The 18,052-nt window shown below is 43.9% G+C and overlaps 1 protein-coding gene across 1 annotated transcript in view; it reads left to right on the top strand.

The window, feature by feature from the left end:
• The window catches only part of DNAI1 (dynein axonemal intermediate chain 1), a 293,696-nt gene that overhangs the window by 36,997 nt on the left and 238,647 nt on the right, over positions 1 to 18,052 (top strand). Inside the window, exon 12 of the mRNA XM_065406605.1 lies at positions 4,229 to 4,272. Coding sequence (XP_065262677.1) covers positions 4,229 to 4,272 — 44 coding nt within the window. The remainder of the gene's footprint in view (positions 1 to 4,228; positions 4,273 to 18,052) is intronic.

The following is an 18,052-nucleotide window of genomic DNA, read 5'->3' as shown; positions in this document are numbered from 1 at the left end:
TATATTTTTGGAAAGCAGAGGCTTTGGTCTGTGCACAGGAAAAAAAAGAGCAGGATAAAGTGCCGATGCAATCGCATGTTCCAATTAGGTAATTGCATGTGCAAAAGGATAAGGGAGACTGCAGTTAAAAACCCACAGTTGGCCCGTGCAGATAACTCGGGTTCTGGAGACTCAGGCTAGGGAGCTGTTCAATCGCGGTGTAGATGGTCAGGCTCGGGCTGGAGCCCAGACTCTAGGACTCTGCGAGGTGGGAGGGTCCTAGAGCTCAGGCTGCAGCCTGAGCCTGAACATCTCCACTGCAGTTAAACAGTCCCTTAGCCTGAGCTCTCCCTCTCCCCTCTCCCCCAAGCCTGAGTCAGCGGGCATGAGCCAGCCGCGGGTGCCTAATCGCAGGGGAGACCAACCCTCTGTCTCTGTTCCAGCACAGCACTTCTAATCACATATTGTACATTAAGCATGTGTTTTAAGCGCGGTCCTGAGTAGAGATGCTTTCCTGAATCGGAGCCCTAAGTAGCTATCTGTATGGTTGTAATGGTTGTAGTTGTACATCGCAGAGGGCCTGACCCAACCTAGCATTGCTATCTCAGTTTACCTTCTTCCTTGTCAATCCAAAACATCACCACTGATACTTTCAGATTAACTTTCCCTTTCTGGGGTCATAGAATCATAGAATATCAGGGTTGGAAGGGACCTCAGGAGGTCATCTAGTCCAACCCCCTGCTCAAAGCAGGACCAATTCCCAACTAAATCATCCCAGCCAGGGCTTTGTCAAGCCGGGCCTTAAAAACCTCCAAGGAAGGAGATTCCACCACCTCCCTAGGTAAAGCATTCCAGTGCTTCACCACCCTCCTAGTGAAATAGTGTTTCCTAATATCCAACCTAGACCTCCCCCACTGCAACTTGAGACCATTGCTCCTTGTTCTGTCATCTGCCACCACTGAGAACAGCCGAGCTCCATCCTCTTTGGAACCCCCTCCCTCAGGTAGTTGAAAGCAGCTATCAAATCCCCCCTCATTCTTCTCTTCTGGAGACTAAACAATCCCAGTTCCCTCAGCCTCTCCTCATAAGTCATGTGCTCCAGACCCCTAATCATTTTTGTTGCCCTCCGCTGGACTCTTTCCAATATTTCCACATCCTTCTTGTAGTGTGGGGCCCAAAACTGGACACAGTACTCCAGATGAGGCCTCACCAATGTCGCATAAAGGGGAATGATCACGTCCCTCGATCTGCTGGCAATGCCCCTACTTATACAGCCCAAAAGTAGGGTCTCATTTATTAACATACAATAATGCTCAGCTTCTCCTCCCCAGGCCTAATTCATCTTTTTAATTGATAACAGGCGTCAGCCTCCACATAGCCTCCCTCTGTGCTCAAAAGTCTTTAGAATCCTTTACCAGGCTTTACCTTCAATATAGCACCCGCTAAGGCTTCACAGACCTTTGCAGCCCTCTCAGCTGAGACTTCTCCTCCTCCCTGCCGCTCCCTCTGCCTGGAAGCTCGGGAGAATCAACTCTCCCCTGCTCTCCTTCAGTCCTCACTGCTTAAGATTAGTTAAAGGCTTGTCTGATAAATCTGCGGCTGGTCATGTGATTGCCAGCTGACCCGCCTCTCCGCACCCCATCCCACCCCATCCACTACAATTCCCAGCTCCCTCAGAGACATGTCCCTACATGCCTGTTTCTGCAGGGCGTTGGGCCTTGGAACAGGGCTGGCGGGCTCAGGGTTCCCCGCTACCCATGTTACATGTACACACTTGCAGGTATATACTCTTTTACAGCAGGATCTTGGGCTTCCATATGGGAAAGGTTGTCCCATTAGGTCTTTTCTATCTTGGGCAGAGAGAATTATTAAAGAAATTGGAGAATTATTATTTATTTATTTATTTATTATCTATTATTGATTGTTTATGGTAACACCCACGAGGAGCTCACAATCTAAGGCCCTGATTCAGCAAGATACTTAAAGTCAATGGGACGCTGTTTCCATAAAGTTGGGCACATGCCTAAGTACCTTGCTGAATCAGGGCCCAAGGCCGGAAAAACGACGGTTTCTATTTTAATCCCATGCATGCCACTGCAGTAAGTATATTTTAGAAAAATACTGGGGAGACAGTTGTGTGAGAATTACAGAATAAAGCTAAAATGGGAACCAAAATAGGGGGGGGAAACAGTTTTCATGGGTATTTTGTGCTGTAATAATTACTGCTATACATCTCCAATAAATACTAAGTAAGAGAGAACAATAGACTTGTATGTCCCAGGTATGGATTTGTGTTTTTCAAATCTTTTGTAGTGACAGTGGATCTAATGGTTAGAGCAGGGAAGTCTGGATCCTGGGTTTTATTCCTAAAGAGTGCAAATTATCACTTACCGTCATTATTATAAGTAAAAATGGAGAGATAAAGAAAGAAGCATTGAAAGGCAACTAATACTAAAAGGATAAGAAAATATGATTTAACTGAACATAAAATTAACCTGTGGAATTCACTTCCACATGACCATCATTGAGGCAAATAGCTTAGTAAATTGCAAAGAAGGATTAGTTATGAAAGCTTTCTGTATCAAAAAGTATAGTATTGGCAGGTCAGTCCTCTTGCTTCAGGGAATAAACTGATCACCAGCTGGGACAGGAAGTTCCTTGTGGAAGTGAATGATCTTTGTGGACTGGAAGAAGGCATATGATTGTGTACTAAGATAATTTGTTTGGTGGAGTTTGTGACGGAAAGGTGTGCTGGAAGGATAGGTCTGTCTTATCCTTATCCAGGTATATATGATGGAATGTCTAATGTCATTAAAACCAAATGGGGCTACAGCAGAGGATTTCTAGTGAACATTGCCTTCCACCCGGGGTCAGCGTTGAGCCCCTTTTTGTTTGCGGCTGTCTTGGATGTGATTAGTGAGAGTATACGAAGGGAGCTGCCTTGGAATATGCTGCTTAGTGGTTGCAGAGTGATATGTGCAGAAGATTATGAGACCCTGCAAGCCAACTCTGAACAGTGGCAAGACAGTTTTGTGCACCTGGGACTCAAGAGTGAATGTTGGTAAGACCGAGGCTTTGATAACTGAATGAGCAGGACTCACTATAAAGGATATTACAGGCAGAGAGCTTAGAATGGTGAAAAAATGTAAATACCTAGGCTCAGTGGTTGGTGACAATGGTGCCCTTCTGAGTGATGCCTGACACCATACCAAAGCTGCCTGGTGCAAATGGTGGGAGCTGATCCCAGTTTTCTGTGATTAAAAAGGTGCCAATAAAGATAAAAGGGAGAATGTATCAAACTGTAATTTGACCCATCCTAATGTACAGAACAGAGACTTGGCCAGCCACGAGAAGAGAAATCAGTATGCTCTCCACCATGGAAATGAAGATGTTGAGATGGTCAAATGGTTGGATGCTGTGTGACAGGAAACAAAATGAGATTGTGTGGAGCGTAATGCGGGTTGCCCTAACTGGAGACAAGTTGATGGAGGCTAGGCTACGTGGCCAGGGGCATGTTCAGCAGAGATATGAGAGCGATTTTGGAAGGATGGCCCTTGTAATGATTGTGGATGGAAGACGAGCAAGGGGGAGGTCAAAGTCTCAGTACATGGACTAGATATCAGCGGACCGCACAGAGACCAATTTGCATGACAGCCTGGCATACAATCATGAATTTTGGAAGAAGGCTATAAAAGTCGCTGAGCCCAAATAGGGAAGCGGCAAAGACAAAATCTGTATGAATGATCTTATGTTATGGAACTTATGTGCCTTCCTCTGAATCACCCCTCATTGGCCAATGCCAGACAAGATAAGTGAGTGAGTGGACCCTTGTTCTGATATGGTTTGGCAGTTGCTTTGCTCCTGAATCCACAATGGTGGAAACTGAGACTTCTTCTCTCTTCCTCTAAGATATAGGGGTTTTTTAAAAGCATATTTTCAGTGATTGTGAAATGTACAAGGCGGGGAGCCCTGGAGACTGAAATCTTATTGTCGTCATCTTTGATGTAGCCCTTCCTTATCCACTCCATGTGTTGCCATCATCCCCTGTTGTCTGAGTCCATGCATAGGTCTTGATCCTGTGAAAAATTAGGCACCTGCAAAGCATTAGTCACATGTGTAAGTGTTTGCAGGATCAAGCTGTAGACTGTTGGCTCTTTTGGGCAGGTAATCTGGCTTTATTCTGTGAAGCCCATGCACATCTGTTGAGTTAGATAATTAATATTCTGTTATATTTATTTTTTTGTTACAGGAATCCGAAGTACAAGGATCTGTTTGCAGTGGGACATGGCTCTTGTAAGTTACAAATTAAACAATATAATTCAGCGATCTAAAAGGGACGTTTCCAGGTTAACTAATAAGATATAATTTTAAAATATTGCACAACTATAGATGTGTTTACCACGATTGCACACACCATCATGATGGTTAGAAATCTGGAATGCTGGCCCAAATTTTCTCATCCCTGTGTTCCTAGCATCACTTTAGATCATGCAAATCTAAATTTTTTTTAAAAAATCAAACAAATACATGCCATTTTGCAGCTCTTTTATTGTTTGCATTTCATTCAATTTGTACAACAAAAGTTGGCTGGTCAGGTTCCCTTTCGTTTTAGCAGACTCTTTAGTCAGTTTCACGAATTTCACTAGCACACTCATGCACCAGTCTGCAACTTTTGTGTTGCAAACACCCTAGGAGAATGTCAGACTCCAAATAGAAGTCTTGTTTTCATTGAAATGGCTGCGTGCAGTTGTCATCTACAATAGGGTAGCAGCTTAAAAGAAAGCAGTTGTCAACAAGTGTTGCCCTCTAAACAGTCCCCTGAGAGTGCCATGCTGTTATCTTTGAATACAATGTGTTAGTCTCTAAGGTGCCACAAGTACTCCTGTTCTTCTCACTCTCTGTATCAGCAGCCTTGCCTGATGATTAGGTTTTCCTCCTTCATGTTAACTCTTTGTCACTGAAAAAGAAACAACCCCTCTCTGCTGTATTTTGAAATGCTAATGACTTGTACTCTGCCTCTCTCAGCTAGTAAATAGGCGGACAGGGGGTCAAATCCAGACCGCCAGATGCTTTTGAACGGATCCCAACATCTTTTTATTTACTTATTATTATTATTATTTTCTCTGGAACCTGGACCTTGACTAGGCCTTGCCCAAGAAATTTGGACCTTGCCAAAAAATAACTGACTGCCCTGTCTGGGCTGGGTGATGACGCCGCTGAAGAGTCTCTGTATAAATACACCTCTACCCCGATATCACACGAATTCGGATATAACGCGGCAAAGCAGCGCTCCGGGGGGGATGGGGCTGCACACTCCGGCGGCTCAAAGCAAGTTCGATATAACGCAGTTTCACCTATAACGCGGTAAGATTTTTTGGCTCCCGAGGACAGCGTTATATCGAGGTAGAGGTGTATCCTCTTCCACCCTGCCACCTACCCACTCCTCCAGCTTGAACATGAATCCTTACTATAGCAAACAGCTCTTTCATTCCACGTGGAATTCTCACAGGCCAGGATCAGCTCTTTCTACAGAAATACTGGCCGGAAGAAGTTCCTGGGTGGAGCAGGAGCCCCACACTAGTTTTTCTGGGATCATTCTGTGAGGCATGGATCTGTGAGAATCTGTGACTCATGTGACACCTGATTCTGGGAGATCACCCTGAGAGGCTCCTCTAATGCAGAATAGTCAGCCATGTATCCCAGAACCCCGCAAGTGCTGGCTCTGAAGTCCTCTGTGGGTCTGCTTGTTTCCCTTGCAGCATGGTTTCAGTATAGCCATGCTGCCACAGCTTCTGCACAGGCTCTTCTCTTAAGCGAAGAGTGGTGCCCTCAGCAGGAGGGGAAGTCAGAAGATCCAGTGCCGCCCCAAACTAGTTGTGTTTGTTTTTCCACAGAGCTCGGGGGAGGGTGTGCCGGACGACACAAGAGAGTGTCCCTCTAGCCCCACTCCTGGCATCTCTCCTGCCCTTGGTCTGCTTCTTCCCTATCCACTGATCTCTGACCCTGCAGAGGGGCTGGGATAAGGAGAACAAAGCCCATCCCCTCACTGCAGGAAGAGGGAAGTTTGCATCATGGGACCCTTCACACTGACACTGTGATGGAGATGATCTGGCTCAGTTTGTATCCTGCTGGAGCTGCCAAAGGACCCCTCCCATCTCCTCTCTACCTGGATATTTTTTCTCTCCTTTCTCACTATTTTTATGTATTTGTTTGTTTTTAAATTTAAAAAGCTGACTGTAGAGTAGGGCATTACCAGCTCTCCATTCAGATTTGGAAACAAACAAACAAACAAACAAACAAAAAATTAAACTAAAAGCAGCAGCTGCTGCTGAAGGTAAACACTCTCTGGAAATGACAGATGGCAGGGACAGTAATTGCAGCTTTTGGAAAATGAAACAGAATTCACAGGTGTAGTGACCTAGCTGCAAATACCAGGTCTGTGACTGCCTGCCACTTCGTTTGCTAAATACGTCCTTGTAAATTTAAGCTGTATCTGTAATGTGACAGTGTAATTCAGGCTGATGAAGTTAGAATCCATTGTGAACTTTCTTTGCTGATGAAACAGGGTTTGTTTCAGTTGGAGGGATACAAATCGGTTAAGAATCATATATTAAATTTAAGGCTCCCGTATCTTATTAATACTACATTGGATTAATACAACTGACAGAATTTGACAGTCTGATTTACTTTATGCTACTTCTGCTCTTAGTTTTAATCGTGTACTTCCCTCAGCCCTGACAATGAAAACAGACCAGTCAATTTCTCTGCTGCTAGTAAATTTCACGTTCTGTTTCTCCTGTGCTAGCAGGGCGGTGCCAATGCTGCAGGAGAATATTTTTCCTTTAAAAATAAGCTCTGTCTATTAAAAGCCATGGAAATGGTCTTCTTGCTGTTGGTTTGCACAGAAGCCCAAATAGACCTGATAAGAGGTCTTTAATTCAGCAAGTACCAGCTCACTTGTTAAAGGTCAGATGGGGACCGGCCTTTGCAAAAGGTGGGTGGGTAGCAGGAGTGCAAGTAGGGCGGTACCCTCCAGTACTCAGTACCGGCAAGAAATTTTTAGTAGGTACGGGTTACCAGAAAAACTTGGGGCTATCCCCCACACCATCCTCCGGAGTGGGGCTGCACTCTGCTCCTTAAAGGAGCAGAACATGGCTAGGGAGGGCATTCATTCTTTAAATGGCTTTAACAGCACAATACAGATACTAACAAACTTAAACAAAGGCTTTGGTTAGTCAGGAGTCCTCAAGAGGGGAGGGGTGGGGGGACGGAAGGTGTTTAAACAGTGTTTTTGATTCTGTTTCTCCCCATTGGTCTGAATTATCCATGACATCCATACTGCATCACATCAAGTCCAAATCATTAGAGGAATGCCTCTGCTTGCACTGACCAGAGGATGTTTGGATATTGATGTCAGCCCAGTTCTGCAGCCTGACGGGAATCAGGCGTTATCCCCAGTGTACATAGAATTCTGCTTTGTAGCCAAACTAGTCTAACACGCATTTTGTTAACTGGAACTAAATCATCAAAACAAAGAAAACAAATGCCTCATTTTCCAGCTTTGTGGGTGAGAGAACTATAAGTGAAGATTAAAATGCCAGACACTGACGGCCTTAAACCGGCTGCCTCAGGAATCTGCCAAGAACTTTGCTGAAAATATGTTCCTCATCTTAGCAAGGGAGCTAAGACTTATCACACATTTGCCCGCCTTTATTTGAATGAAGCTCCTTCTGATCTGACAGCTCAGGCATTGTCAGTTTCGCCCAGAACAATTTACAAACTTGGAACCTAATCCTGTAAACCCTTAATCATTTGATCAATCCCATTGAAGACAATAAGACTATTTGCATGACTATGGACCACTTTTGTGGACTAGTAAGAGTTTCAGGAGTCTGTTCCTATAAATGAAGTTGAATCCCCCATTGAAATGCAGTGTTTGGGTACAATACCATAAAGCAGTTTAGGATACAGTTCTACTTAAAATTTGTCTTTTAATAAGTCATACATATGCTGAAATGGCTCCTCACCCAACTCCCATATTCCATATAAACAGACTGAATACTAAATAACTGGGGGGGGACCATGAGTAGTTAAGCATGTTGATGTTTGTATATACAAAGGGGAGTGTCAGAGGGGACGGGGAGAGGGTGGGGCCCCCGGTCTGGGGGCAGGGTGGGGAGGAGTCACATGGAGGGTCACATGGGGAGCAGTACCGGCAAGAAATGATTTCTACTTGCACCACTGGTGGGTAGGAGTGGATAAAGAGACTGCTCACCTTGCACTACCAGCACAAAAGCCTGTCATGATCATAGTCCCTGTGCTCAGAGGAGTGCAGGGACGGACAGCTACCAAGGTACACTCCCAGCCATAGGCACCGACTTTCTAATGTGCTGGGGGGGTACTGCCCCCAGCTCCACCCCAGGCCCCGCCCCCACTCCACCCCTTCACCCCAGGCCCCACCCCCACCCTGCCTTTTCCCACCCTGCTCTGCCTTTGCCCCGCCTCTTCCTGCCCCATTCCGCCCCCTCACCTGCACGTGCCCTGCCCTCGCTCCTCCCCTCCAGTGCCTCCTGCATGCCCCGGAGCAGCTAATCATGGCAGGCGGGAGGTGCTGGGGGGAGGGGGAGGCACTGATAGGGGGGCTGCTGGTGGGTGCTGAGCACCCACCATTTTTTTCAGTGGGTGCTCTGGAGCACCCACAGAATCAGCGCCTATGCCCCCAGCCCCAAAGAGGGTGGGGATGAGGTGGGGCTATAGCTGCCCCATGGAGTAGGCCTGCTGCACTGGTAGGTTGGAGAGGCATACAAACTGGAGAAGAATGATAATCTACCCTCTTAGACTATTTTAGATGATTGCTCCACTTGGCACACTGGGCCGAATCCCATCTTCACTTACATCCATGCTATTTTTATTTGAATCATGGTAGCACTTCAAGGCACCATTCTGCTGCGTGCTGTACATACACACAGTAACAGACAGTCCCTGCCCCAAAGTGCTTGCAATCTGAACAGGCAAGGCAGACAAAGCAACTGTTATCACCCCCATTTTACAGCAGATGGGGAAGCCAAGGGCACAGAGAGAGTAAGAGATTTGCCTAAGGTCACACAGGGCATCTGTGGCAGAGCCAGGACCTGAACCCAGATCTTCTGAGTTTTAGTACCAGGGCCTTAATCCCAAGACCAGCTTTCCTCTATCTCACTGACTTTAGCGGTGTTGCAAAGCTATAAGTGAAGATATTAACCTACTACCTAAAGCATGATCTTTGTTCAAAAGTGAAAGGTCCCATTTGCTATGGGCCAGTTTCACTTCTGGGGGGATGGGGAATCCCCAACAGAAAAGGTCCCAGGCTCTCCCATCCCTGAATCTTGTTTCTGGAGTTGTCACTGGTGATCTATCTGGACAAGTACAATGTTTCTGAGTTGCTAATGTATGTGGTTTGCTGGCCTGCGGCCATCTCCTCTGAACAAGGGCTCCTTGTTAGCTGTAATAGATGTGTCTCCAGTATTGTTGTCATGATTTGCAATTCAGGACATTGCCTTTTGGCTAGAAATCATTTTTATTCCCAGCAGAAAGACAGGGCTTTTGTTTTGGTTGTGTGAGCTCCTGGGGATTCTGGCTAGACTGTCACCATTGCCACGCAGGATCCTGCGAGAGTGTTTTCTGTGCTGGGTTTGCGTTCCACCTCGCTGACGGAACACCACTGACACCCCCCCCCGAGCTTAGCATCTCCTGGATTCACACTTTGGAGGCAGGGGTGGCTGGGACAGCATTCAGAGATGATTTTCCGTGTAAGCCTGCCAGCAGGAGATGCAAGCAGGGAACAATGGTGTTATTCTGTCAAAAGCCTTCTCTCTTACAGTTTTTCTGTATTTCAGGGCCATACCCTCCCCCATCCCACGGGTGGGCAGGGAGAACAGACTTACCAAAGGGATTGTCTGCACACGGGTTTTGAAATGCTTTAACTATATGGATTTGAAACCAGTATATTTAAAGCAGTGCAACCCCCTGATGTGGATGCAGTTATACCAGCATAGAGGGCTTGTACCGGTATAGCGTATTTCCATATATTCATGACAATAGGCTATAATCCCATACGGCCCCATTTACTTGTATAATTGCGTCCATGCTAGGGGTTGTACCAATTTACCTGTGTTGGTAATAAATAAATAAATAAATCGTCCCCGTAAGCAAAATAGTTCAGTTGGTACAAAATCTGTGTAGCCCAGGCCTTAGAGACTTCACTGGTCGTGTGTTTTACATAATGCTCCCTTAACAGGAAAGGCTCTAGGTATCTGTGCAGGAGCAGGATGAGTAGACACAGAAGTGTGCTTCGTTCATAATGTTGCCCTGGAGCTTTCCATCAGCTCTGGCCTTTGAAGGCAGATCACTGATATGGACAACAGATCACCGATACAGAGCAATAGGGATCACTTGGTAAACTGACCATGAGCAAACAACGTTTATTTGGATATGGGGAAGTGTAAATGTATACATCTAGGAACAAAGTGTGTAGGCTATGCTTATAGGCAGGGGAACCCTGACCTGGGAAGACGTGATTCTGAAAAAGGATTTAGCGGTCAGAAGGGACAAGCAAGTGAACATGAGCTCCCAGAGCGATCCTGTGGCAAAAAGGGCTATTGTGATATTTGGATGTATAAACAGGAATGTTGAGTAGGAGTAGAGAGATTATATTACCTCTATTTGGCACTGGTGCGACTGCTGCTGGAATACTGTGTCCAGTTCTGGTGCCCACACTTCAAGAAGAATATTGAAAATTGGAGAGGGTTCAGAGAAGAGCCACAAGAATGAATAAAGGATTAGAAAACATCTCTTATAGTGTGAGACTCACAGAGCTTAATCTATTCTGTTTATTGAAGAGAAGGTTAATGGGTGACTTGATCATAGTGTCTAAGTACTCACATGGGAAACAAATTTAATAGCATAATAGAAATATAGGGCTGGAAGCAGGGTGGATTTGATTTAAATCACTAGTCAGGAAGACTCGATTTAATCATGGATTTCTACATAAAAGTGCATTCTTGTTGGTTGTTATAACCTTAATACATATTCTTCACAACTCAGAGATAGATGTAGGTTTCATTTGTAGAAGGTACACACTACACATTTTTAAAGTGATTTATTTTGAAAACTTTTCAGATTAGTTTTACAGCTAGATCAGAAAATGAATGATTGTTTGGTTATTTCATTTACCAAAGGTAATTGAAGCAGATATTTATGAAGTTATTGAGAGGTGAACTATCTCCAATTCAACAGGTTAATCATTAATATTTGGAGGATTATCTTGCCATGCTGTATTAGAACATCGCCAGACAGACTTTTAAATTGTTTTATATAACTAAAACAACAACATTATGTATTCTGGATTTTTTTCTTCAACAGCAAACATATAATATTTTAATAAAACAAGCATATGCATTTTTGAATTTAGTTAAACATTCAAGTTTTATAAAATCAGGTATGTTTTTGTAAAAATTGTTTTTAACTAAAACAATTAAATGAAATATTTTTTAAAACAAAACCCAAAATTAAATCGACTATGTCAGCCAGGTCAACATGAGAAACTTAAAATATTGGCTTCTGCAGCTAACTCCGTCGTCTTCACCTTCATTTTCCTGTTTGTTCATAATCTGGAAAAGAAAAACAAGCTTTCCTGTTTTTTCAGGTCCCAAACGATTTCTCAATTTGGAATGAATTAGTCCAAAGGAAGAAAATATTCTTTCTACACTGGCAGAAGAAGCTACTGCTGTTAAAAGTGAGATTATCACTTCAACAGACTCTGAATCCAAGTGCTTAAGTGACTTCCACCAGTTCACTGGTGTGACTTTCTTGATGATATTTTAAACAAACATATATTTCTTGAATGGTTCACCCTTAGTTCTGAAGTATATTATACACCTCTACCCCGATATAACGTGATCCGATATAACACAAATTCGGATATAACGCGGTAAAGCAGTGCTCCGGGGGGGGCGGGGCTGCGCACTCCAGTGGATCAAAGCAAGTTCGATATAACACGGTTTCACCTATAACGTGGTAAGATTTTTTGGCTCCCGAGGATAGCGTTATATTGAGGTAGAGGTGTAGTTGGCATTATGGAGGGATGATTGCTGGATGTCCATGTCATAGCCAACTCCTCTTCTTCAGCAGTTAAGGTTTGACCTTGGTACCGAGTATTGAGAATATTTGCAAGAAAATGAGCTGGAGATAGTGCTTGTCCCATTCATTTTTGTAATGCTTGTAATTTAACTGTCATTGCATATTTCTCTTTTTAAGATCTCACTCAGTTCCTTCCAAATTTCAACTGTATCAGCAATAAAACAGCTATTTCCCTGCATTTTGTTCAAGGCTACAGAAATAAGCTTCAGGGTACTCAGCATGTGTTCAACATTTCTCTTAAGCCCAATGTTGAGAACTTTGGCTGTGACAGTATCATCTGTTTTTTCACAATTTTGTTCACAAACTATCATCAGATTAGGCCAGTTCTTGATATAGTGCTCAAAACAGTCCACTACTGAGTTCCATTGCACGCCTTGTGGGAGAGTTAGCTTGGTTCCTCCCACTTTTTTCATAGCAGCTGCTGCAAAGTGGTTGTTACGGAAGTATTTTCCGATTTCAACAACATTAGCCTTTATTTCTGGAACACTGAAGTCTTTGGCTAGGAGCTGCATCAAATGAGCACTGCAGCCGTATGTTATTAGCTTGGGACTCTCTTCACTCTCTTCTAAATAATTTCTTCTCATCTTGGATACATCTGTGACCAAACTGTGTACTAGACATTTGAATTTTTTTTCACAGTTTGTTATAGCCTTTACTGCTACTTCTTGCAAGTATTCTGCTGTGTGTGCATTTCCTGATATATCAATTGTTTCTGTAAGGAAGGTCTTACCTTCTTCTGTTGTCACACAAGCACATACAACAGGATCATTGTTGGACATTGCTCCACCCATCAAGACTCAGGTTAACAATTTTACCCTTTAGACCTTTTGCACACTGCTCAGTTTCTCTTTCATACACTTTATCCAGCAATTTGCCTGCGACATCTGCTCTGTTGGGTGGACTGTATCCTGGTCTTAATGACTGAAGCATGTTAATGAAGTGTGGGTTCTCAATCATATGGAAAGGAGAGTTTGTTGCATAAACAAACCGGGCAATTTTTTTCATCAATTACCTCTTTTTGTAATCTGCTGGTTCTTATCACAAACTTATCTATGTTTCTGGATGATGGAGATTTTTTTTCTCTTTTTGCTACAGGTGATATACTGTGGCGATGTGACTGAAACACTATCATTGGCAGATAACTCTGAAACTATAGAAAATGATGGTGATCTTGAAGGTAGATAGTCTTCAGAATCCTGTATGTTGAGGATGGATTCTCCTAAACAAAATAAGTCAATGCAGTTATTTAATTATTATTATTACCATACTGCTCATTTAGTATTACTCATTGCATTAACTGACACTCAGAACTACTTTAAAGGTGAAATTGTAAAAAGAAGATCTGCCTATTTCAGCTATTTACTTTTTATCACAACTGCATCTAAAATGATAGTACCATAGAGTAACAACTGTATTTTTTGCTCAAAGATGAGAATTCAAGAATAGTCCAGAAGGAAGACAGGCAGTCCTTAAGAAAGAAGTATGAAATAAAAAAGTTTACCAACCTGAAGATCCTGCATGTTCAGACATGTTCCTTTCATCATCTTCAACTCAGCTTCCTCCTGAGAAGGAACACTTCTCATGATGTTGTTTCATTTGGGCATCCAGGCCTTGCTTCAGTTATGTTGCACTGTTTGCATTTTGCATGCATGCCTGTCTTACCTACAGGTAGAGGAACTTAATTAAAATATTCCCAAACTGGGTCTCTTTTACGGCCTGCTGCCATTATAGGTTTTCCCTTCTAGTGAGAGAATGGTATGGTAGATCTCAAATCAATGAAGGCTACACTCAGAAAGACCTCAAGACTTTTGGAATATGCTGCTCAAACAGTTTCTCTTTTGTTTCTACTGCCTTTCCCGCCCTTCTCACATTTATCTCCAGACTTCTTCTCCTTGTCTATTCCGCCCCCAACAATCTTCTATTCATCGAACTTTTTGAAACTTTGCACTTTTAGAGACAGGTAAGGGATTGACTCTGTGTACACAAATTTGCAGAGGGACGATAAGGTTGAGGTCTTTTATTTCTCACCTCTATATATTATTTATTTATTTATTTAAAAACATTTTGCTGTTAACAAGCATGTTATCTCTGGAGACACAAATCCACAGTTTGAGAACTGCAAAACTAAGCATCTCTGATGGTATCTTCTAGACTGAGCACTGAGTCCCATTGGGTAGATAGAAAGATTAACCTAAATAATCTATACAGAAGCCTCTGGAACCCCGTAAGATTGGGTCCCTAATCCATGAACTATTGGAACTCATTTACAAAACTTTTCTTAAACATTACATGAATATATTGTCTCATACTACAGAATTAGACTTTATAATCCCTATTCCGTGATGAGAATCTTTGAGCTATAATGTATCTTTATCTTTAGATCGTTTTTTGCCTCAAAAAGCATTTTATCAAAAAAATCTGATTTTTTTGATTTTTTAAAAGAAATCATTGATTTTTATCTACCCTGGCTGGAAGGGACCTTAAGAGGTCATCTAGTCCAGCCTCTGTGCTGAGACAGGATCAAGTATATCTAGACCATCCATGAAGATGTTTTGTCTAACTTGTTCTAAAGATGATGGGGATTCCACAACCTCCCTTGGAAGTGTATTCCAGAGCTTAACTACCCTTAGAGTTAGACAGTTTTTCCTAATATCTAACCTAATTCTCCCTTTTTGCAGATTAAGCCCATTACTTGCTCTGCCTTCAGAGGATACATACAACAATGGAACTCTGTCCTCTTTTATAACAGCCCTTAACATATTTGAAGAGTGTTATCAGATCCCCCTTCAGTCTTCTTTTCTCAAGACTAAACATGACCATTTTTTTAAAACCTTTCCTCAGAGGTCTGTTTTTCTAAATCTTTGATCATTTGTGTTGCTTTCCTCTGGACTCTGTTCAATGTATCCACATCTTTCTTAAAGTGTGGCACCCAGAACTGGACACAATACTCCGGCTGAGGCCTCACCATTGCCAAGTAGAGAGGAATAATTACCTCCAATGTGTAACTGCATCACACTGTTGACTCATCTTCAATCTGTGATCCACTATAACCCCCAGAACCTCTGTTCCCCATTTTGTAGTTGTGCATTTGATTTTTCCTTCCTAAGTGTAGTACTTTGCACTTGTCTTTATTAAATTTCATCTTGTAGATTTCAGTCCAATTCTTCAATTTGTCAAGGTAGTTTTGAATTCTAATCCTGTCCTCCAAAGTGCTTTGAGCCCCTCCCAGCTAGGGCATTGTTTGCAAATTTTATAAGCATGCACTCCACTCCATTATACAAGCAATTAATGAAAATAATAGTACTGGACCTAGCATAGATCCCTGTGGGACCTCACTAGATACACCCTCCCAGTTTGACAGCAAGCCATTGATAACTACCCTTTGAGTATAGTCTTTCAACCAGTTGGGCACCCACATTATAGTACATTCATCTAGATCACATTTCCCTTGTTCGCTTATGGGAATGTCATGTGGGACTATGTCAAAAGCCTTACAAAAATCAAGATATATCACGTTTACAGCTTCCCCCCCTCAATGAAGCCAGTAACCCTGTATGATAATAGAGGGCTCAACAATCTAACAGAAAAAGGCAACACAAGATCCAGTTGCTGGACATTGAATCTAGGCAAATTCAGACTAAAAATAAGGTGCAAATTATTAACAGTGAGGGCAGTTAACCATTGCAGCAGCTTTCCAAGGGTTCTAATGAACTCTTCATCAATGGAATTTCTTAAATCAAGATCAAATGTTTTTCTAAAAGATCTGTTATAGTTTAACCCCAGTGACTGACGTAGGAATTAATTCAGGGAAAGCCTATGGTTTGTCTTATACAGAAGCTCAGATTAGATCATCACAATGGTCCCTTCTGGCCTTAAAAGTCTATGAATTAATTTCTCTCATGCAGCTTTCAGAACCTTGTTGGGAAGAATGCTGATGGGAACCTCTGTCTTGACCTTCTCTGGTGGAAGGATGGGTGGGTGGGTGCAAGGTGGCGCTTTCCAGGGGGAGAAATGTAGGGGACTTTTCAAGATGTGTCTCTTCCTCCCCCAAGTTAATTCATGCGGTTGGAGGATCTTATGGGCAGAGCTGAGCAAATCATTTTGTGTGCATTGTTGTAGCTGTGTCGGTTCCAGGATATGAAAGAGATGAGGTGTGTGAGGTAATATCTTTTATTGGACCAACTTTTTTTGGTGCGAAAGACAAGCTTTGAGCTTACACAGAGCTCTTTTTCAGATCTGGAAAATGTACTCAGGGCTTGTCTACACTTAAAACTCTGCACCAGCACAGCTGCACCAGCATTTCAGTGAGGATGCTATCTATACCGGTTGGAGAACCTCTCCCATTGCTGCAGGTATTCCACCTTCCCAAGAGCCAGTAGTTAGGTCGATGGGAGTGTTCTTCCAGTGACCTAGTGCTGTCTACATTGGGAGTTAGGTCTGTTTAAATGTGTTGCTCAAGGAGGTGGATTTTTCACATCCCCGAATGATGCAGTTGTACCAACTTAGGGCTTGGCTACACTTGCGAGTTAGTGTGTAATAAAGGAGCCCTGGGCACACTAGCTCACTCCCCGTTCACAGTGGCAAGGCACGTAGAGTGCTCTGACTCCGCGGCTAGAGCACTGCTGGTACGCCACCTCGGCGAGAGGAATAACGTTTGATGTGCCCCCGCTGGAGCGCTGTGGCGCCAGTGTGAATGAGGTGTTGCATTACTGCGCTCTGATCGGCCTCCGGAAACGTCCCATAATCCCCTTAAGTCAAGTGGCCACTCTTCTCATTGTTTTGAATCGCTGCAGGAATGCGGAAATGCCCTCTGAAAGCTCCGTTTGACAGCCGGCTGCTTATCTGCTCCGAGACAAAGCAACCATTACTGTGGAATGGTGTATGTGAGAGAGAGAGGCTGGGGCGGGGGGGTCTGCTGCTGTCTGAACTTACAAGACAGCATGCTGACATGCTCTGAGCCCTGCAAAAAACCACTCTCTCTCCCCCCACATACACACAACACACTCCCTGTCACACTCCATCCCTCCCCCCCATTTGAAAAGCATGTTGCAGCCACTTGCATGCTGGGATAGCTGCCCATAATGCACCGCTCCCAATGCCGCTGCAAGTGCCGCAAATGTGGCCACGCCAGTGCGCTTGAAGCTGTCAGTGTGGACAGACTGCAGTGCTTTCCCTACTGCGCTCTACGAAGGCTGGTTTAACTCAAAGCGCTCTACATCTGCAAGTGTAGCCATGCCCTTAATTTCCTGCTGTAGAGCAGTCCTGAGTATCACAGCTAAACACAAGGTGGAACAGATTGTTTAGCTTAAGTAGCTAACACATATTTCAAGGGACCAGTCAAGGTGAAGTGGCCTGTCTGATCAGAGTTCACCTTGACTGATCCCTTGAAATGTGTGTTAACTACTTAAGCTAAACAATCTGTTCCACCGTGTAGTTAGCTGTGACGTTCTGAGTACATTTCCCAGACCTGAAGAAGAGCTCTGTGGAAGCTCGAAAGCTGGTCTCTCGCACCAATAATTTTGCACAAATCATTCATTTACTCGAGCTTCTTTGTGGCTGGTGGGTGCCCATTCTATTGGAAGAATCCTCACAGAGCCTGTAGATTCACTGAGTTCGATGGGCGTTCAGTGCCTACCAATGAGGACCAGGGCCAAGGCGTTCTCCTAGGACCGTGTTTCCCAAACTTGGGACGCCGCTTGTGTAGGGAAAGCCCCTGGCGGGCCGGGCCGGTTTGTTTACCTGCCGTGTCTGCAGGTCCGGCCGATCGCGGCTCCCACTGGTCGCGGTTCGCTGCTCCAGGCCAATGGGAGCTGCTGGAAGCGGCGTGGGCCGAGGGACGTACTGGCCGCCGCTTCCAGCAGCTCCCATTGGCCTGGAGCAGCGAACCGCAGCCAGT

Source organism: Emys orbicularis, chromosome 6, assembly GCF_028017835.1.
Source record: "Emys orbicularis isolate rEmyOrb1 chromosome 6, rEmyOrb1.hap1, whole genome shotgun sequence".
NCBI lineage: Eukaryota > Metazoa > Chordata > Testudines > Emydidae > Emys > Emys orbicularis.
The sequence above is the reverse complement of the archived record's forward strand: the minus strand, read 5'-3'. Positions and strand labels throughout refer to the sequence as shown.